General features: G+C 48.8%; 7 protein-coding genes across 7 annotated transcripts; 4 read left to right on the top strand and 3 right to left on the bottom strand.

The window, feature by feature from the left end:
• Positions 1-416: 416 nt before the first annotated feature.
• FSUBG_12118 (tol) lies at positions 417-2,816 on the top strand (the record flags this gene model as incomplete). Its single annotated transcript, XM_036676875.1, has 1 exon — positions 417-2,816. The coding sequence occupies one exon, from the start codon at positions 417-419 to the stop codon at positions 2,814-2,816; it is 2,400 nt and encodes a 799-aa protein (XP_036532410.1).
• Positions 2,817-5,952: 3,136 nt separating this feature from the next.
• Positions 5,953-7,384, top strand: FSUBG_12119 (uncharacterized protein; the record flags this gene model as incomplete). Its single annotated transcript, XM_036676876.1, has 2 exons — positions 5,953-6,146; positions 6,196-7,384. The coding sequence occupies 2 exons, from the start codon at positions 5,953-5,955 to the stop codon at positions 7,382-7,384; spliced, it is 1,383 nt and encodes a 460-aa protein (XP_036532411.1).
• Positions 7,385-7,744: 360 nt separating this feature from the next.
• Positions 7,745-9,346, bottom strand: FSUBG_12120 (inositol-pentakisphosphate 2-kinase; the record flags this gene model as incomplete). The annotated part of the gene is made up of 4 exons (XM_036676878.1): positions 7,745-7,778; positions 7,840-8,677; positions 8,738-9,010; positions 9,061-9,346. The coding sequence occupies 4 exons, from the start codon at positions 9,344-9,346 to the stop codon at positions 7,745-7,747; spliced, it is 1,431 nt and encodes a 476-aa protein (XP_036532412.1).
• A 5,419-nt stretch (positions 9,347-14,765) lies between these two features.
• FSUBG_12121 (mitochondrial distribution and morphology 34) lies at positions 14,766-16,733 on the top strand (the record flags this gene model as incomplete). The annotated part of the gene is made up of 2 exons (XM_036676879.1): positions 14,766-15,032; positions 15,375-16,733. 2 exons carry the CDS (start codon positions 14,766-14,768, stop codon positions 16,731-16,733), a joined length of 1,626 nt encoding a protein of 541 aa, XP_036532413.1.
• Positions 16,734-17,657: 924 nt separating this feature from the next.
• Positions 17,658-18,514, bottom strand: FSUBG_12122 (AF-90-like protein; the record flags this gene model as incomplete). The annotated part of the gene is made up of 2 exons (XM_036676880.1): positions 17,658-18,226; positions 18,277-18,514. 2 exons carry the CDS (start codon positions 18,512-18,514, stop codon positions 17,658-17,660), a joined length of 807 nt encoding a protein of 268 aa, XP_036532414.1.
• A 447-nt stretch (positions 18,515-18,961) lies between these two features.
• Positions 18,962-19,884, top strand: FSUBG_12123 (oxidoreductase; the record flags this gene model as incomplete). The annotated part of the gene is made up of 2 exons (XM_036676881.1): positions 18,962-19,065; positions 19,119-19,884. The coding sequence occupies 2 exons, from the start codon at positions 18,962-18,964 to the stop codon at positions 19,882-19,884; spliced, it is 870 nt and encodes a 289-aa protein (XP_036532415.1).
• Positions 19,885-19,972: 88 nt separating this feature from the next.
• On the bottom strand, positions 19,973-20,767 carry FSUBG_12124 (pre-mRNA-splicing factor SYF2; the record flags this gene model as incomplete). The annotated part of the gene is made up of 1 exon (XM_036676882.1): positions 19,973-20,767. One exon carries the CDS (start codon positions 20,765-20,767, stop codon positions 19,973-19,975), a length of 795 nt encoding a protein of 264 aa, XP_036532416.1.
• Positions 20,768-21,173: the final 406 nt, after the last annotated feature.

Genomic DNA, 21,173 nt, shown 5'->3' on the forward strand with positions numbered 1-21,173 from the left:
AGATCTAGTACTTAGATACTTCTTTTATATTATCTTAGTAACTCAATATTTAACTTAATTAAGTTGTGCTGTTTTATTTGTCCCAAATCCTACTTATACATTCTCCTTATTGCAGCTCCATTTCCTACCGTTGCTTGGATGACGTTGTTCAACCCGTTTGTTTGCGCATAGGTCTGACGAGCCAATAAGATGTCGGCGCTGTCCATCCAGGCCGCGAAAGCTGAGGGGCTTTGACCAACATGTACACTTATGATGACCAATTCTCGGACATCAATATGAGATTTTTCGAACCCCAGCCAATCTGATCATTCGTACATCCCGTGGAAGACCTAGGGGTATATTGCGACAACAATTGTGGTATGCGCCAACGCCACGTCTTCTGCGTACTTGCTATAGGCCTGTAATCTTGACCGACGATGCCAGACCGCAGTCCTTCGCATGATTCCCGCGATGAAAGCTCTCCTGAGCCAGAACGTGACCGCGACAGACCACGCGACCGTGATAGGGATAGGGATAGAGACCGTGAAAGAGATCGAGAAAGGGACCGGGAGAGAGATCACGACCGCGACTTGGACCGAGACCTGGATATTGATGGGGTTGCCGATCGAGATCTAGATCGTATCAAAGACCGTGACAGAGATCGTGATTACGACAGGGACAAAGACAGAGACAGAGATCGCGACAGACCATTCGACGATGCAAGAGACAGAGATCGCGACAATGGGAGAGACCGAGATGATGATCACGGAAGAGACAGGGACTTTGCAAACGGGAAGGACAGAGACAGACTCAAAGATAGGGAGGTTGACAGAGATAGGCGTCGCGAGAGCCGTGTCCCTCCGCGTGTTCCCCGGGAACCCCGCGATAGAGATCATCCTCCGAATTCTAGCAAGCGAAACAGTATCACCGACCGCCTGCTTGGATCGTTTAGGGCAGTTCGTGGTGAAAAGGAGAAGGAGATTCCAATTCCAGCTGTCGCTTCCTCAATTCAACGCCGTGCATCTTCCGCTGTTACCAAGGGTGGCCCAGTTCTTCGCATTCGTGAGTGGCTTGATGCTTGTAACGCTGATCACCACCACCACTGCGCCGTCTCTTCTGATATTGATATCACAACATGGCGCCCTACCTGGCTCATTGACGTCGTTGAGCGCCGCTTAGTCAAGGCAACACCCAAGGACCGTTATTTGGCTCTCAGCTATGTCAACGGTACCCAGCGCAACAGAGCACCGATGTTTACACATCTGCTTCAATCTAACGTGGAAGCTTTCCAAGATCGCCTGCCCAATCTCGACATGCCTCAGACTTATCTGGACGCCATGTGGCTTGCTAAGAAACTTGGAATCCGACACATTTGGATTGACCGTATCTGTGTAACCCAGGATAATCGGGAAGAGATGGATGATCACATTAAGCACATGGCATACGTCTTTTCTAATTCTTACCTGACCATTGTTGCCGCCACTGGCGACGTTTATACAGGGCTGCCTTCACTTGATCCAAAGCGATCAACGCGCGGCCTTCGAACCACTGGTCGTACTCACCAGGAGTTGGTTGCCGCCTCGCCGTGGTACACGAGGGGCTGGACTTTGGTTGAGCGCATTTATTCTCGACGTTCGGTCTTTTTCTTTGAAGACTCAATAACCTGGGAATGTCACTGCGAGACATGGCAGGGGAGCCCAAACAGTGTGATGAAGAAGCTCAGAGGAGGTCGTCAAGAGTGTACGGGCGCTGTCCCTGATGCTGCGTTTGCGTTTCAGCACCCACCTTGGCCTGATCTTGATGAGTACGCCCGCTACGCGATGGAATACAGCGCACGGAAATTGACGCTTGTCGATGACACGCTGCCTGCTTTTGCTGGAATCACACACGTACTATCTCGTTCTTTTCCTGGTGGGTTTATTTATGGCATGCCGATCGCGTTCTTGGACATTGCTTTGCTGTGGCGCCCGCATGCGTCCATTCGACGAAGAGCCCTTTCTCGCCCACCGTTTCTCCCATCTTGGTCTTGGATGGGCTGGTGGTTTGATAATATTCCGGTCGACTTGACTTTGTGGAGAGCCGCTGCAGACTATGTTGAAGAGGCTCGCACTGGAAAACGTGGTCAAGAGACCAAACGATACCGATCCGCTCACCCTTTCCGGATCAAACCTACCGTTACCTGGAGCTTGACGGACCGAGCCGCAACCGCCCCTGTTATGAACACCGGCCTTCAGTACCGTGATCTTCGGGGGCGTCGGAGCCCTAGCTCGGAGCTCCCTCCCGGATGGTCTCGCAGCGGTTCGTACTATGTTCACGATAGTGACGACTCTGCGTTGTTCAAATATCCCATTCCTGTCGAGGATCCTCCCGAGACGGGTGGTTATGAGCCACCTGTAGGCGAGCAAGCCTACCCTGGCCCACTCCTGTCATTCAAAACAACAACTGGTTTCTTTGAGGTTGAGTTTCATACAACTCTCGCTCATCGTGATCGAACTAATCCACCCCTTGCCGTAGGTACCATTTGGAACAAAGCAAACCGATGGGCAGGTCAATTCCGTGCTCACGACGCATGGCTGGGCATTCAATCTTCCAACTATGATGGTGAAGAGCGCCTAGAGTTTATCGCCATATCAACAGCGACAGAGCGTCGCGGCTCGCATGTATTTGATAATGAGAAATTTGAAGAGCATATGGATGCAGATGAAATGATTGACTTTGTCAATGTCCTTTGGATCGAGCGCATTGGAGACATTGCGTACCGTAGGGGTGTCGGTCAGATCTTACTAAAGACCTGGGAGGCACAAGCCAAAGATGAGGTAGGAATTCTGCTTGGTTAGGGTGACACTTGGTCAGCACGGAGTTGGAGTTTACGTTGAAATCTCGAGAATATGGCTTGATCTGGAGTTGTAGGAATTTGTCTAAGTCTGTTGCACTGTCAATATAAGGATAGGGTTCATTTACTTCAAAACCTTAGCTGAGAAGATTTCAATGGCATGTTATATCTATATCTTGAGCTGCATTTCTTTTCACTTTGTGTTGCTATCAATTAAATCGACTTTGACGATACATGACTCAGCGCGGGACTTTTAACAGCCAAAAGACAGCAGCTCTACATTCCTTGTCCTCTGATATGGCCTCTATATAATCCTCGAAGTTGTCTACATCTAGTAGGCTGGGGCCTTTCCATTGGAATGACCTTCACAGATGGAGGCATAGAGCTGCCAAAATCTTGAACTCGGAAAGTTGACTTTGATGTGTTATAATGCCCCTGAAATCATTCCGGGTAGTATCTCTGCAACTCTTGGGTTTACGGAATTGTATGCTGATTTCGTCACCGAGTTCCTAGAGACCGAGCAGGCCATGGCTAACTGCTTTCGTCATATGTAGTATGTTTACAATCTTGTTGGTCCAAGCCTTGCCACAGTCATCTCGGGATTGACTTTATCGATGATTCGCCTCTACTGTCTCGAGACTCACCTGGATTATCACGGAGGTCCCGAATTCGAACAAGCCTACATCAACTGACCTTTGCTATAATACACAACCGCAGTCGAGATTCTGCCTCCAAAGTTTGGTTCACTAGAACACGAGTCCCTCTAAGTTATAGGCCATGAAGCCTGGTATCAGAGGCCTGACAAATACTCCCAAGGGTCTTAACAAGGGCAGCTCTACCCAGATAAACCAGACACAAGAAGGAACTTCTTTTCTCCTAGTGGCGTTAAATTCTTGACGAGCTTATGCAGACCAGAGTATCTACCTTCCTGGCCATGGGGGCTAGCGGCGACTGATTTGTAACTTATGAAGAAAAACTTAACAGCCGTTATTTATCAACTCTTTCCGGTTTCGAGACCAGGGAAACTTATGTGAGGAGAACCTGTCAGGAAGAATGCCCTATAGGAGCTGACAAAGATCAGATATGAAATTGCTGTTAAAGCCGGCAGGTCGTTTGACCTCGAAGCCTTCAGTTTCGACGAACATTTTGTTGCAAAGTACCACCCTTAAGATTTCGATATCCAGAGCAAAGCCTCCAACCACGGATATACTTATTACAGGCGTTATGGTATCCTGAAATAAAGAAGACTACAGATCCGGCCAAGGCTACCAAATTTGCCCGCGCTGTAGATAACATACTTCCGGCAGTTATTGGGGGGGAGAGGGTAAACATTGTCTTTGGTGTGTTGAGACTTGCCGATCTGATGATATTGTTTCCATCGGCGGTAGTAAGTCTCCTGTACGATGCAATGAAGTCGGCGCTTTCCGCTCCTGGGTGTCCGATTTCATCTGTCGTGGACACCTACAATTGAGATAAGCCCAATTGATTTATCGAAAGGATAGCGGCAGCAGAAACTGCTCAAGAAACAAGAGCCGGTGAAGTTGCTGGCTGGTCTTTCGAGGGACTTGAACGACTTTGTGGATAATACCTATCTGGGGGCCTCTTAGTTACCTTTGGATTCACTGACCAATTCCCTCTCCAGGAAGTCAAGTTTTTAGGGATCGCAGTCAGCATACTAAGTTAGATAGGTACTATTCAACTTTCAGTATCAAGCGGTGATGTACCACAAAATACTCTACTGTAACTGTTTCCGTAATACTGGCCGTCCACAATGCCCTAAGGTCCAAAAGTCATAAGGATTTAAAAAAAACCTTCGCATTGTGAGAACATGGAAATTTTGAGCTTAGTGTCGGACTCATGAATCCTGGAGTGTATTTATTAGCTAACCGTAAAGCCCAAAAGAACATACCCATGACCCATTGTGATATCATTCATAGTTTTATAGATATATGCACTTCCTTAGGATATTGTATCGTCTCTAACGAGAACTATGGCAAAACTGACTCGGGATTTGACGAGCCGTAAATAAAACATCTGCATCGTGTGACTACCTTAGTTTTTCACGGGGAAAGAGTCGCATGGCAAGATAGAGAGGGTTGTCGCTTGTGTAGATCATGGTTCCTTATTGGACACCGGATTAACCTCTTCTTGTGTTTTCGCCATACGGTCACAGGGTGTCTCAGGCTCACATGTGATATGTGACGTTCACACGTTAGTGATTCATGAATTCGCGAGCAACTCTTACTTTTGTGTATCCTTCTTTAGGACGCTTTTACTTTTGTAACACTACAGTGTGTTATGGCTCCTTTGTTTAAGAGCATTTCGATTCCTCTGGAGACCTGTTCACCTCCAAAAATCGACATCTCAGGTGAAATTCATATCTTCATATGCAAGGGACATGCCGTGCGACTTATATATATAATCTATGAAATACAAGCAGCCCCGGGAGTTGAGTCTTTTGTGCAACACGTACTTTCCGAGGACATCAAGGAAATACCTGCGATACTATAGTAGGTGGACCACGGACTTAATCAAGGGCTTCCAGTTCTGGGTCTCAAAGAATGAGGAGACTTGTCTAATATCAGCAACTTTAGGAGTGTTAAGAAATATAACCACTGGGGTTTACTTCAGGTCTGACATACTGAATTGATGGTTAAGCGGCTCACTGTGATTGGCTCACCTCCTAATTCAGCCGCCCAGCATCTCCGCCTGACCCTGGCATGGGACCCCTAACCGTCCCGTTCCCGTTTAAGATCGGATCTTATCTCACTTCAATGAGTATGTAAGGGGATTCAATGTCATCATCTCGCTACCCCCACCACCTGGAGTCCTCCATCCACCTCGAGTTCCATCCCACTCATTGTGACTCGCTGCGACATTCCTCTCTACGTTGTCAGGCGAGCAAGTGACCACGCCACGCGACTGAAACTCTGCAAGCTCAAGTGCTCGATGAGTCGGGCTATACGGGAACTATCCAACGCGTACGCATACGCTCCCTGAGCGGCACAACAGTCCTGAGCGGGAAGCTATATTTGACGACTCTGCCACTATCCAAAGCGACGCCTATCGATATACGTACGCCACCAGCTCAAGGCTTATCCACGACGACCTGTAACGAACAACGTAGATACGCAGACATTATGGAACGCGTTCGCAAAGCATTAGGCCGTCAACACTCATCCACGTCAACATCAGAATACGAGCCTTTGACCGGTACTGAGGAAGCCAATCCTTTAGAAGGCTCAACAGTACTCGAGGGCCAACATGAGTTGCCGTTCTCGTGGATAGAATATGGTATCTTTGCCCTCCTGGGTGTCGCTATGCTCTGGGCTTGGTGAGTTTCTCTCTCGTATCCGGTGAATGTTGTAGTTGACGTAAAATAGGAATATGTTCCTTGCTGCAGCTCCATACTTCACCGCCCGCTTTGCCGGTGATGTCTGGATCCAGTCTCACTTTCAGTCTGCGATATTGACTGTCTCGACTGTTACCAACCTCGGCGCGATGCTTGTTCTTACTAGTATACAGTACTCAGCATCGTACCCTTTTCGAATCAACCTGGCACTTGTTATCAATGTTTTCGCTTTCAGTCTCCTGACTGCTTCTACAGTCATCGGACTGAGCGCTTCACCGACCCTATATCTTGTGTTTCTGCTTGCTACAGTCGCTGCTGCTGCATGGGCAGCTGGTCTTATTCAGAATGGAGCCTTTGCTTTCGCAGCCAGTTTCGGACGCCCAGAATATATGCAAGCCATCATGGCTGGACAAGGCATTGCCGGTGTCCTCCCCCCGATCGCGCAAGTTTTTACTGTGCTTGTCTTTCCCCCCGAGAAGGACCAGAACACTTCTATCAAGGAGCCATCCCCTGAAGATGGACAGGCATCAGCTTTCGTCTATTTCCTCACCGCCGTCGTCGTGTCAGTTGCTGCTCTGCTGTCCTTCGTCCCGCTGGTTCGCCGTCATAACCATATCATTGAGAACCGCATGGTTGAGCAAATGAACGAGTCCATGCACAGCATTGAAGAGGCCGAACGTGCTGCTCGCAAGGTCACATCCCTTTGGAGACTCTTCACTAAACTTCACTGGCTTGCCATTGGTGTGGCACTCACTTTCATTGCAACAATGTTCATGCCCGTTTTTACTGCGAAGATCCATTCCGTGAAAGAAAACTCCGGTGCTCTCTACCAGCCTTCCGCTTTTATTCCTCTTGGGTTCTTCTTTTGGAATTTGGGTGACTTGAGTGGTCGTGTGGCCACGATATTACCTTTCTCCCTACGGCACCGCCCCCTTGCTCTCTTTGTTCTCTCCATTATCCGTTACGGTATACTCCCGCTATACTTGCTTTGTAATATCGACGGACGTGGTGCCATTGTTTCCAGCGACTTCTTTTATCTCTTCATTGTTCAGTTGATATTTGGTCTCACCAACGGCTGGCTTGGTTCTAGTTTCATGATGGCATCGGGCGAGTGGGTAGATGAAGGTGAGCGTGAAGCGGCTGGCGGCTTCATGGGATTATGTCTTGTGGCTGGGTTGTCCATTGGCAGCCTTTTGAGTTTCAGCGTAGCGGGCGTCTAGAACGGGTTACACAATATTACATTAAGAATTGGGGTTCGGCGTTTGGGTTATGGACCGTAATTGAGAAATGATAGATGTCGAACATTGAGGTACTGTAGTCCTTCCTATATCTGGGTATCGGATGCAGCCAATCATAAATATACGTCATATATCGAACCGGAAACCGTACCCTTCCTTACATCAACCTTGAACCTAACGCCGCGCCCCCTGATTGATGCAACCAGCCATGCCCATACCCATGCTATGCTATGCGAGCCCGCCGTCGTTGAGATGCACCGATGCAACCTTGTAATGCAAAAATAGAAAGAGAACTGCGATTCCTGTACGCAGATTTGCGGGTGAGATCTCTAGGATGTCTGCTTATGGCCTTGCAGACAACCATTTCATGAGATTCCTGTAGTGTGTTAGTAGGGGTGAACCAGCTGGCATCTGAAAATATGACGTGTAAGACTTACGGAGGCTCATTCCGAAATGGGCACACTTCGGCCTTTGGCTTATCCTTCCTGCCTGGCTCCAGCAGCCCCGTGAGCTTGATAGGATGCGTTGTCATCCAGTAGATCAGAGCTTGCTTGGACATAGCCTCTGTAGGGAAATATGATGTTTTATTGGGGAGTGGGTGAAGGTAAGGGTCTTTGTCCTTAATACCGATAATCTTTACAAGCCGATCCCGCCGACGGGTCCACTCAAGAAGGCATTTGGTAGGAGGGTGGTAGTACTGCCCATTACACATGATCCAGTCAGCGGTGTAGCACCCGGAATCGATAAGATCTTTCTCGGCTGACGTCCATCGTTTGAACTTTATGTCGGTATCCTTGAGATCGAAGTCACCGAGTCTTACGCGAAGCCGTTGTTCGGGAGGCACATCATGAGCCAAATTCATCTGGACGAAACATGTGCAATCGCGAATTGTCATGGCCAAGCTAAACATTGGATCGCCCTTCTCAGCACGCAGAGGTCCCCTGCTGTCAGAAAGATTCTGAAGCCACCGAAGATCACGAATAACTTGATGATCGGCAGTCTTTGCAAGGAGTTCTCGAACCATAGGGTTGTTGGCCTGTTCAGCAAGTTTAGGTGCGAAACGGAATGGCGAACTGATTTCGGCGGGAGCATCGGGGTTTGCAAGTGTAAGAGGGCATGGCTTTTGCTCTGGCCTATGTCTTGAAGGACTCGGATCCCGCAGGAAATTGAATAATTCCATGGCGCATTGCCGACATCGTATGGCTCCTTGGGGAGCACTTGGAGATTGATTCAACCACTTTGGCTTGAACTCAATGAGGATGCTGTTTTTGGGTTCTATCAGCAATGGTAAGCGGCTGAATAATAATAGACCCCAGTATTGAAGACAAATCGTACCAGATACTCGCATATCTTCCACCAGAAGGCCCCAGTTGGACTCCGAGATGAATGATCCTCTGAATTTTTCTTTGCGCAGATGATCTATTGACCGAAGGAAGGCGTTGAGCTGAGGAATAATATTGGTATGACGAAGTACCACGAGCCGTTGCTGGATGGCATGTGTCTTGAGAAATGGAGTGATTTGCTTTGCGTAGAATTCTTGCTGCTTTAGGTAGTTAAATCTGGCTGGCTGGCCACTCGCAGGAGCTTTGGCAACACGAAGAAGCCAACCTGAACAACACATCAGCACATCTATTGTGTATAACATTGTATTAGCCAACCTTTGAAATCATTTACCCACATGTTCCCTTCTGGAATGCCCAATTCGAACACGACATTAGCAGCACCCTCACCAACCATCTTTATTGGACGAGTTCCCATTGGGAGTCTTTTGAGACTTTCCCGGGTCCAGGAAAGGGGGACAGCACTGCCATTTAGCATAATGGACATTTCGACCACATCTTGAGGAGTTGGCCAGACATGGTCATCTTCTGATGAAGAGAAACACAGGTCGGGATCGGTATCAGTCGGTGTGAGCTGTCCATCAGACAGAGATGGAGTTGACATGGTGTTGATTGATGACCGGGATTGTGCAGGTAGTCTGCAAGGTACCTTCAAGCCACCGATGTCGCGCGTTTGCTGGTGGGGAACGGAGGGGAACGTTTTCAACGAGGACGGGAGGGTTGGGCTGGGCTTTAAATGAAGGCCAAGAGGACGACACCAAACTCGACAAGAGGTGAATTGGGGCAAAATAGAGCAGATGTGTGTAAGATGGATTTAGTGAATAAGGGGAGAGGGAAGGAGGTGAGGAGGGGTGTGTGAATATGTACAAGAAGGAGCCTTGAATTGGTGATGGCTTAACAACCTAAGGTAGAAACCTAGAGACCGGGTTACAGGCACTTGCTAGGGCTTGCAGTTGCAGCTGCGCTGGCGTTGACTCGCCTGCTTCTGCCTTCTTTTCTCCTTCGAGATGGTCACACTCTACAAATGCGTATGCATCTGCATCTGCATCTGGATCAATGTTTCTGCCTCGAGTCGTATATGTGAGTGATTGCTGTTCTGAGCTCGTTTACTTTGCTTCTCCCAGTTTGTAAGTGGTACAGTCGTCGGGATACGTATGACAGCTGGGAAGTCAAGTCGATCGTAACCAAGCAAATTTGGGATAAGCACTGTCGAAAGCTATAACGGTTAAAGCCAACTTAGGTTTTGCTTCAAACCGCTCGGTCAAAGTCTAATAAGGCAACACGGTTGTTTCTGACGCCTTGTGTACATGCAGAACATATGCATGAGACCACAAGCGACAGTGCAGTTGATGCAAATGAGATGTGATGCCTCGGGTTACACAGCGATAGAAGCTGGGCCAACGTCATGTAAGGTAGGTATGTAGTAAGGCAAAGGCAGGGTACTGTATGTGTCGAGCTCCGTTTCTTTCGACAAGGACTGCAGAATTGACAACGGCGGGTGGTGTATGGGAGGGGTGTGTTGGACAAGATGTTGTAAGGAGTTTATGTTGTAAGACTGGACTGGCAACAATGTCTTGTCTTCATTGACTCGACTTGTTTGGCTCTCTATCCGAGTAGCATCACCACGATGGTTTGCTTGCAGAGATGAATGCAAGAGTAATGATAAGTCGAGTCTGACGTTAGGACAGCAAATGAACAGATGATATGACGAAGCTCGTTACCCCTTTCCCTTGACCCTCTTGTTACGAAAGTGCCGCTGTTGGCATGATTCCTGTTGGCAGATATCTCCACCGCAACAAGACCATCTACAACTAGAGTACAGGCAAGCAAGCGGATTGGATTGGATTGGATTGGATAGGATAGCAAGTGAGCTGGAGTCTACCGGCAAGAAGCAAAGAGAAACAAAACCCCGCGAGAAGCACAGGTTTAAGACGGACTGTCCAGGGTCTTTTGTTCGCCAGCGGCGGTGCAGATCGAAGTGGGTGCTCGCCCACCGTCTAACGTACAAGCCGGAGCCTTTGGTGTCGCCTAGAAAAGTCGACGATCCAATTTGATCTGGGATGGTGACGCACAGGTTTTTAGGACCCCTCCACCCATGGGGCCGGACCCGGACTAGAGTGAGCGCCAATGCCAGTCATCGTCTCTGGCAGCAACCATGGCGAACAAGCACCGAGACGGCTCTAGCGAATCACAGCCCACCGTCACACTACACCCAAGCTATTGATCTAGGCCCTTTGGTCTTTCTAGGACGCTTCCCTTGCGCACCGCCTGCAGGCTACATCTGCGCCTGCATCTGCACCTGCACCTGATGAGATACGGTCTTGGGGGTCACTTCACTGTTCGTGGCGCCGTCTAGTAGTTGGTTCATGAGCTGGGGCTGCCATGTCGATTAAACGCCGAGGCTTCGAGGTTTGAATGCCTTTTGCCTTGAGGCCCGCTGGCATCAATGCATTGCAGAACACAAGGAACAGTACAGTGGACTTTCAAGATACCCTGGATGCTACAAGGCCTGATTAACAACGGTCAAGGCTCAATAGCGGCCAAACAAGGCACGCACGTCCAATTTGATTGTCCATTTTAGTCAAAGTGGCATCGTGCCCTCTGGCAACCTTCCTTGCCCCAGCCGTACGAGGCCACGATGTGTGTCCACGGTTCAGGCCCCTGATCCTGGTCCCTTGCACCCTGGCGCTCCGCTATCAAAAGGCACTGTGGAACACCCTGGATTTCTATTTCCATTCGCGCAGATCAACGAAACAGAATGACAACAGCGCTGACAACGGCTGCCGACAGCGCAGGATATGGAGAATATCGGCAGCGTGGCACGCCTATAGATGTCGCTGAGCCGCCGCCACGGATGACTCAAACCTCGCTGTTCAGGCCTCCGTCGTCGCAACTGGCTGATGGCCCATCGACAACTTTGGGGCTCAAGCACACACGCGCTCATCCAGTCTATCGGTCTCGCCGGCCGATGATGTCACTCGACCTGGCGGTGATGCCTTCTTACCCTGATTGTGCTCTGTCGTTGGCGGTTGAGAAATTCAACGAGACAGTGATGGCGACGATCACGGGACCGTGTGCATGCAAAATGACTGCATTCCTTCTCCCAGTTCTGTTTCTGTTCGGGCGTACCACGAATAAGCGTCGCTGAAGACAATGCCGGGCTACTGGGATCATCAGCGTGGAGTAGCTAGTGCATGCCCTAAGGAGATCGTCCAACGCTTCTACCCACGCTGTTAAACTCGCACGTGGAGATCCAAATCGAATTGTTTGAGCTTTGATCCTATCGGTGTACCATTTTGAGATAAATCTGGGCTAACACGAGCACGAGCAAGTTGGGAAATAAGGCAACAGACTAAGCTTGCACCCGAGTCCGCTAATCACGAATACTTCGACCATTGCATTCGTTTTTACTTACGGGGAGGGCTCTCATTTATTTATTTTAGTGTGCCGTTGTTCAAGGTTGCATGTGTGACAGCCTATCCCGATGTTTGCAACTGAAGGGAGGGAGACAGATTCGGAGAATATTGAATGTGGAGGCTGGGGTTACACAAAGCCTCAACTTGTGAAACCCCAGCGATGAATTCCGACCAAGGTACAGCACCACAGAGGTGCCCTTTTGAGCTGAGTTGACACGAAGGCAACCAATATGGATCCCGGTCGGCTGTCAGGTGGACAAGATTTGTAGTCTCACCAAACTGGTCCCTTGCATAACAGTGGAAGGTGAGTCGTCCTGATCCTTTGTTTCTGGCTATGATGATGTAAGGCGCTAGATCATTAAAATTCCAGATCATGGGGTGATAACGGCAGAATACCACGATAATCACTCTATAACAAAGCATTCACGATAGAAGAAGAAGAAGGGATCGATTACCAGAAATGAATGTCAGGGCAATTCGCCTGCTGACGAGGATGGATGGTTTGTCATTGAGAGACACGCATCAAGTGAGGTACCAGATTCTTTAACTAATAAAAATGCTTATGTAAGTCTGACACAAATTTCTGTAACTGGCTCCAACTTTCAACCAAGAGTCTCTTGGTTTGCGAGCATCACATCGTGGGGAAAGCTACCTTATGCAGCGTATCACACATGATGAGCAGATAACACTTGGAAGCCCATCTCCATAGTGGTTAGCGTATGGCTTCTGCTAATCTCTGCCGACACTCAATTGCAGAAATACATGCCACTTATGTTGCCCTTCCGTTCCTACCCGGCCTTATCACCCTTTTTACTCCCGATCACCCTTCTCGGGGCTGGCGGTTGGAAATGCTTGCATAATGGAGGCCTAGGGGAGAGGAGGCAAAGAATAAGTTAAGTTGAAGCTTTGCTTGTAAGGCAACCTTTCCAGGAATGTATAGACTAATAAACAATCAAAGGGGAAGTGTTATTTCGATCTTAAATTTCTTCCTATACAGCCTCTAACAGAGAGTCGGGTAATATTGACCTTTCCGAATGAAGAAGAGGGGTCGGCATTAAATAAGGTCAGTTATCCAGCCTGTGGGTTCGGAGGACTCCGGGAAGAGCCGCTGGTCCGTGTTTTCGTGAGAATATAATCAACATGCAGCAGGTGAACCTTTTGGGCAATACCCAAGGGCAAAGTATTACTACAAGGAGACGACTTTTGGTCTTTCAAGGGTCTTTGTTCAGCAAGATGCTCGCTTCCCCAGAAAGTAAGGATGAACATCGAACCACCTGATGCAGAGGTCGTTCCACAAGGCATCTTTCCCAGAGCACAGGATATGATCATCTGATTGTGACGACGCCTTTTTGGTGAAAATAAATTTTGTCTGCTGTGTGCTTGCATGAAGAGCATGGGGTAGACAGCGCATCAGGAATTATACAAAGTTGGCACATCTGCGCGTTTCTTCATGATGGCAGACAACAAATCATCCCCCCGGCAGACCAATTGATGCACTCCCTCACATTGCATTGAAGCTACCAGCTAGCCTCACGCTGCTTTTCGTTCTATATTGTTTTATATGCCTCTGCATTATTAACTGGTATTTCAACTATAACCTCGGAAGTCACGCAACGTCTTGGGAAATTGTATCGATATTCCTTGTTTCCCCCCGGACTCCGTTCTCCCTCCGAACGGGGATACGGACGAATCTTTTTGATCGTAGCTAAGGCAGCTTGGACCATCTGAAACTCGACCAACAGTAGTCACACATTCTGCTGCATTAACAACTCACAATGCAATAGACTCCATATTATCAAACCAACCTACACCGAATTTTGCATCTCACCGCTAGAGTATTTTTATCACCCCGGCCACCTACAAATATCCATCACGAACTACCTGATATTGTACATTTTGCGACCTGACCTGACGTATTCTTCTCCGTACAACGGTTAGAAATACCGGGTCATAACCGTCTTTTACTCCCGCAGCCGATTAACGAGCCAACCAGATTGCATTTAATCAATACCGGGTTGCCAGCCGTCTCGCTTCGCTTCAGCTCCTCTAAGTCCAGGTCTAGGGCGTCTCAGCGTTGGGTTTTATCAGTGGTTTCGCTGCCATTACCCACTAAATTCCTGCCTTGGACACCAGTCAAATTTGAAGCCTTTGAGCCCTTAGAAGAAAAAAAAATTGCTGCATTGCAGCTCCGAGCTCCCCACCTCGGACATCCTCTCCCAATCATCCTGAAGCTGTTTGCCTGGGGAATCCTGTAGCGTCATCCCCACGATCCGCACTCCTGGGAAATCCTATCCTGTCCAGCCGTCTCAATTTCTTCTCGCTATTTTACCAGATTCCTTGTGAGCCTCACGTCACCGCTGCCGCACTGGGTGCCGTCGACAATTCTCTTGAAGTACAGTCCTTCCTTGAGCATTTCTGGCAACCGATCACGCCGACCGACGAGACCCGAAGCTATCACATTCGCTCATTGTTTTCGCCTCCCAATCCCCATCACGCACGCGCCGCAGTCCCTTCTTCTCGCCGTTCTCGAGCTTTCGTCACAGCTGCCGATTTGCCGGCACTTCAGTACTTCCTCCATGATCACGGGAAGGTGATTGCCATTTCAACATGGCCTTCAACTTCAACTGGTCGCCGCTAACCGCGGACGCCGACTTCTACCGTCGTGCGCGCGACCTTTTAACCAAGGCCCTAAACAAGAGTCCGAAGCCGCCTATTATTGTCGATGATATTCTTGTCAGCGAATTCAACCTTGGGACCGTACCCCCTGATCTTGAAATATTGGAAATTGGTGATCTTGCGGAGGATAGGTTCCGGGGCATCTTCAAAATGACATATTCTGGTGATGCGTTCCTGACCCTCAAGACAAGAGTTCAAGTAAGTGATCATTTTACCTCCATCTTGGAGGCATTCAGTAATTCTCCGCTGAAGCTACATTCCACCCGTTGCACGTTTTTCTCTACCTACTACGCCCATTGTTGAGCTTGACGTGGATCGCCATCCTTTAACCTTGCAGCTATCATGGCATCAACAACCGCCCACTGTTTCTTTCCAAGTCTCAACCTGCACATGGCTTTATTGCATTGTTAATGCAACCTTCTTTGATTGCGACAATGCGCATTAAACCCCTCCACCCCCCTGCCAAAAATCCCTTGGTCTAAGCGCTCTACCGATGATTCCATCATTGCAATCCCATTCACACTAACATCACAACCCTAGGCAAATCCATTGAATACATATCTCTACTCTAAACCGACTTTTACATCTCCTCAACCACTGGCCGCCGCTTCTGGCCTAACTATTCCACTCTCGATCACATTGTCTGATTTCAAGCTCTCTGCTTTCATCATACTGGTATTCTCAAAACAAAAGGGGCTTACCCTCGTCTTCCGAAATGACCCACTCGAATCGCTCAAAGTATCCTCTACCTTCGACTCGATACAGTTCGTTCGCGATTACTTGCAGAGAACAATTGAGCAACAACTGCGCAACTTGATGATGGATGAATTACCGGCAATTATTCACCGACTGTCTCTTCAACTGTGGTGTCCTGATCAGGCCAACAAGGGCACCGAAACACCAGCTGAGAAAGAAGACGAAGCTGGTGTTGACCCTTTGGCCAGCCCTCCCTTGGATCCCGTGGATGCTAATGGCAATCTTCTTGACCCCAATGCTATTTCTGAGCTCACGTTGAATGGAAGTGGAGAAGTCCAATCACTGTTTTCTCAGAAGAATTTGTTGCGTCTTGCCGCCTTGACCGATTCGCATCGCACCTTATCGCTCTTCACTCCTGGTATTCGAGATGTCGTCTTCCGTGCTTGGACAGGTTATGGAGAACGATCGGAAACGTCTACGCCCTTGCTTTCGACACCTACTCTCACCAAAACCATGTCATTCCACGCAGGAAATTCGACAACATACACCTTTTCAGATACAGCGAGCAACGCACACGGCCACCTCCCCTCTCGCCCTTCACTCATCAGTATGAATTCGGCAACGAACGGGAGATCACTTGGGGCAGGTCGATCACGGACAGGGCGCAAGAAGAAGACACGCGTGGTGAATTTGAGACGTACCAAATCAGAAGTGACCACCCCAGAGACTGGCAGTGAAGCGTCAGACACGGCATCTGTGGACGTCCCTATATCTGAGCCCATGATTGACGAATCAATTCCTGAGGAGACTGAGTCGTCTATCATTGCTGAGGCATCCACGCCGAATAAAGTTCGTTTTAGAAGCGCGGGTGGGGCAGGACGTCCCTCAGTCATAGCCACTCTTGAGGAAGCGCGAAGGATGGGCTCCCCGCTCAAGAACGCCGTTCAACCCTCAGAATCTCAGAACTATCCATCGATCGCTTCTATCACTTCTGAACTGAAGTCTGAGAAGGGCAAATCTCCTGGATTGGAAAACCAAAGCATTAGCTCAGAGACTTCTTCTGTCATCCTTGAACAAGCTTGGATCATGAAGATGGCTGGCGAAATTGCCAGGCGAGTTTATGACGAGAAGAACAGGCAACGTAGCCCCTGGGATGAGCGTGAGGACGCACCACCACCAGCATACGAAGCTGCTACTCAGTAGCAGAAAGGAAAGGCCACACATGTTGGCACATCCAACTTAGTACTCTCTTTAGCATTCTATTTGTTCATTCATTTTAGGCAGGCGCTGGAGTTTGGAAACTTCAGGTTGAGGAAACGGCCTGAAGGAAGCAATTCATTATGTTTTTTTTGTGGCGTTGGAAGAGACGGGGCGAAGGGTAAAATAGGGTGTGTCTGGTCATGAGTTCTGATCGGACAGGTGGTACTGTTATTCGTCCTCTATTTCTATGCCACGACACAGCTTAGTAGTCTGTCTGGACTGGTCAATAGCCCCAGGGGGGTTGACTCATGGCGATGTCAGAGTCTTAACAATGTTATTCACAAATTCATAGGCGAGATAGGCGGGGTTTACACGGTCAGAGAGATCGTTGGGGTATCTAGAAGATATCATGGTATCAGGACTAAGGAACGAGGCTAGTTTTGGTTTTAAATAACCGCGTAGTACTCGCAAAACAACTCCCATTCACAAACAGATTATGGCTTCTTAATGATTTGATTGAACTAGAATGTGCCATAGAAGATGTGCTTACAATCAATTTGGTATCAATATGCTTCGTGGCGAGTAAGAAGTTGTCTTATCTGAGCACCATCCTCCCTATTATACGTTCTTAGCTTGATCCTCAGACATAGCTACACCGCGCTCTCAAGCGCACTCGGGCGAGCTTACCGCTGTTCAGTTGAGGACCATGGAGAGCTGACTGCTTCACATATGATGTGGCATCTCATGGACAGGCTTGCATGATGGCCAGCCTAGCCCCGAAGCTACAAATAGTTTCTTCGTACCCAGGTGTCTGGTGTAATTTGTGGTACTTGAAGCCTCGTCTTAGCTGTACTGTTCGCTTTCGCTCTGCTTGCGAGACTTAATTCTCTGACGTCTTGATTTGTTGTGCGTGACTCGGCCATCATGCTATGACTTGGCAGCAGCAGCAGCAGCCTGATTCTCGCCCTTTAATGTCGCAAGTAGTTCTTCTTTGGCTTTGAGCTCAGCAAGTATCCTTTTGGCCATATCCTCAGCTTGAGTCTGCGCATCTGCTAGCTTGCGTATCTCGGTTGCTTCAGTTTCTAGACTGAAAGGCTGCCCCGGCCGGTTGTGCGCTGGTATCATTGCCGAATGCTCCCAAACTTCATTGCTGTCAGTGGGGAAAGGCGGTGGCGCGCGCGTCTTCCCTTTGCCCTTGCCACCGCTCGGCTTCCATCCCTTAGGTACGGCGCCCTGGGTGAGGAGGTTATAGAAGACTTCGTAGGGTTCGTTGAAGAGCTGTTCTTCGTAGCTCCATGCACGGATCTCGCCATTAGAGGCGATCATAGCTTGCTTCTCTTCTTCGTTCCGGCCGTAGGGATGTAGACGCAGATAATGGTATAGTGTCTGGGGCTTTTCCCCCGAGTCGTTGACATAGTAGAGTTTGATCGTTATGTCAAACTCACCCCAACCTGTCTCTTCGACTACAAAGGGTTTTCCGGGTTCGCCTTCAACCACTGTTTTCCGTTAGCATCAGCATGTGCAAACAAGGAAGGTCATTTCCTACTTCGTACATAATTTGGGATAGACTCATGAAGTTTGAATTGAACCCGACGCAGCCAGTAGGTAATGTCGGTATCGTCGAGACCTTTGACGAACACCTGCCATGAATGCGTATGGGTATCAGGGACACCTGCTGGTCGCGGGTTCGTGTCGGAGAAAGGCTTCGCTGTGCTCCCAACGATAAAAGGGCGACGGACTTGCGTGAGCTTGACACGCTTCCCAAGTTGATTTTGGGGTGCCATGTTATTTCCGTCCGATTTCAGCTGTCTCTACCGAGACTTTTGTTACCACGAGAGTATTTTGATGTTGAGAATATTACCAGAAAATACATGTACACAAGGAATCTAGGTGAAGTGTCGCAAAGAGTGGCAAAGCGTCAGCCTCGTAAGACTTGACTAACTTATGCCACAGTGGCGTGGCCAATAATCATCGCGCAGCCACATCGGGTCTCCAGCCTTGCGATTTCGATGATGATTTCATTGATTCCACCTTACCATCGACAGCTGCATGGCACGCTGCCATTAACTGAACAGGAAATTCGATTTATGCACCACAAAAACATCATCCTCTGTTTTTCCTATTACGGAACTCGCAGCTTTCCGTTCTTCATTTCTCAATCTAACTATCACATTCCACTATAGCTCTGAAGAGCTTTGACATCATCACACGACTTTTGAACGAACATCACGATGTCGGCCTCAAAGAAGCTTGTTGTTTGCGGTGGAACCGGTTTCTTGGGCTCTCGTATCTGCAAATATGCTGTTGCTCGAGGATGGGATGTAACCTCCATCAGGTATAGCTCACATCTACCATAATGTCAAGAGACGAACTCATCTTGTTGTACAGCCGTTCTGGTGACCCTCGGTGGGACACTATCAGCGCCTCGGCTACACCTCCATCTTGGGCACATAAAGTGAGCTGGGAACGTGGTGATATTCTTCGTCCGGCTACGTATGCTCCATTACTCAATGGCGCTGACTTCGTGGTGCACAGCATGGGCATCCTCCTAGAGGCTGATTACAAGGGCGCCATCTCAGGCAAGGAGTCCCCCATTGCTGGTCTTCAGAAAGCTTTTGCTCCCGTTCGTGATCGAGGTGTGGACCCTTTGGCTAAAGGACAAGGAGAGGACATCAAGCCTCCAAACCCCAAGGATCAATTCACATATGAGATTATGAATCGCGGCAGTGCAGTTACATTGGCTAAGCACGCGGTTGCTGCCAAAGTGAACTCCTTCTGCTACATCTCTGCAGCAGCAGGTGCTCCTGTTCTCCCTCAAAGGTACATATCGACCAAGCGAGAGGCCGAGATCACCATTGCCAGCAAGTTCCCAGAACTCAGAGGTCTTTTCATCCGCCCTTCTTTCATGTTCGATAGCTCACGCCCAGTGACAATGCCTCTGGCTGCAATGGTTGGCCTTGGCACAGCCTTCAACGGTCTTACAGGCAACTACTTCAAGACTTTCATCGGTGCGGCGGGAGTCAAGCCTCTGAAGGTTGAGACTGTGGCGAAGGCGGTAGTTGAGGCCTTGGGCGATGAGACCATCAAGGGTGCCATCGACGTGCCAGAAATTGAGGAGTTAGCGAGCAAAGCCTGGAGGAAAACCATGCTGTAGGATATTGTGTCGTATTGTGTTAAAAGCAAAGACGCTAAACCGTATGATACTCGACTGGATTAAAACCTAACTTAATATCTTGTTTGTTTCAAATCATTGTTCCTCGTTCAAAGCTATCCCTGATCTCTGCGGTATACTTGTTGTAGAACCGCGAGAGCTTCTGGTTGAACTGCTTATTCTTTTCGTTGATGTATGTCACGTCGCCATCGTCCCCGTTCTGTGCCATCCTTTCCTTTCTCTTCTTCAGTCTTTGTTCTTCTGCTCTCTGCAGGTCTGCCACCAAGCGGTCGACTGCTGCCTTGTCTGGCTTATTTTCAGCAAACGTCGTAGAGTCGGCGGTAGAGTAGAAGGAGCCATCCTTGTCCACCGCAATGAGCTCACCATCCTCGGTCTCAACAATGTCTAGTCCACCCGATGCTGCTGCCTTCTCAATGAGAGCCTTCTTGTCTTTCTCGTATTGTTCCATATTCATATCGATGTTCTTGAGCTGTCGCTTATATATCTTGTTCGCTTCTTGTGTATGGTCGGCAAAAGCATTGTTGTCGCGACGAGTCGTCTTCTTCTTGAGGCGTTTATCCCACTTCTCACTCTCATCAACAGTCCAGTCCCATGCGCGCTTTCGCTCGAAATCTCCACCCGCTTCCTCCACGTCTGCCTTGAGTAGTTTGTGAGATGCGATCGCATGTTTCCGGTGCAGGGCAGTAAGTTGGCTGGGATCTGTGGCCAGCCTTTGTGATTCGAGTGTCGCCTCTTTCAAGTTTTTCTCCGACGATGTCTTTGCTCGCGCTTGAAGGGCCTTGAACCGAGCCATGCGATCTTGGGCTTTGGACATATTGTCGATTTGTTGTGTCTCGTCCTTCTTTTCAGTTGGAGAGGGAGCCATGGTATACTTTGCGTCGAGACGGTGTAGCTATAACTGATGCCAGGGTTGGCAGAAGAACAGTCTTTCGGGTTGGTTGAAGAAAGAAGGTCGACACAGCTGTGTGTGCCTGAGGGGCGGTATTAATACTGCTTGGTCAAGGCAGCAATTGCCTTATATGATTCTGAGTTCTGAAATAATGGCCTACTACAGGGGTCCAGTGTTGGAGTCTTTGTAGAAAAGTCAAAGGCTCGAATGGCCTTGTATAAGGCTGACGGCAAGGAGGGGGAAGTTAATGAGTCTTGTCTGATTGTGGCCACTGTTATGTCAAAGAGTATAGAGGCCTTGAATTGTTTGTATTATTCGAAGTTGAAACCCAGTTTAGATCACTTGATTTCGCTATCCTCATACATAGGCTAATGGGTCACGT

This window comes from Fusarium subglutinans, assembly GCF_013396075.1.
Source record: "Fusarium subglutinans strain NRRL 66333 chromosome Unknown NRRL66333_c0000250, whole genome shotgun sequence".
In the NCBI taxonomy this organism is placed as follows: domain Eukaryota; kingdom Fungi; phylum Ascomycota; class Sordariomycetes; order Hypocreales; family Nectriaceae; genus Fusarium; species Fusarium subglutinans.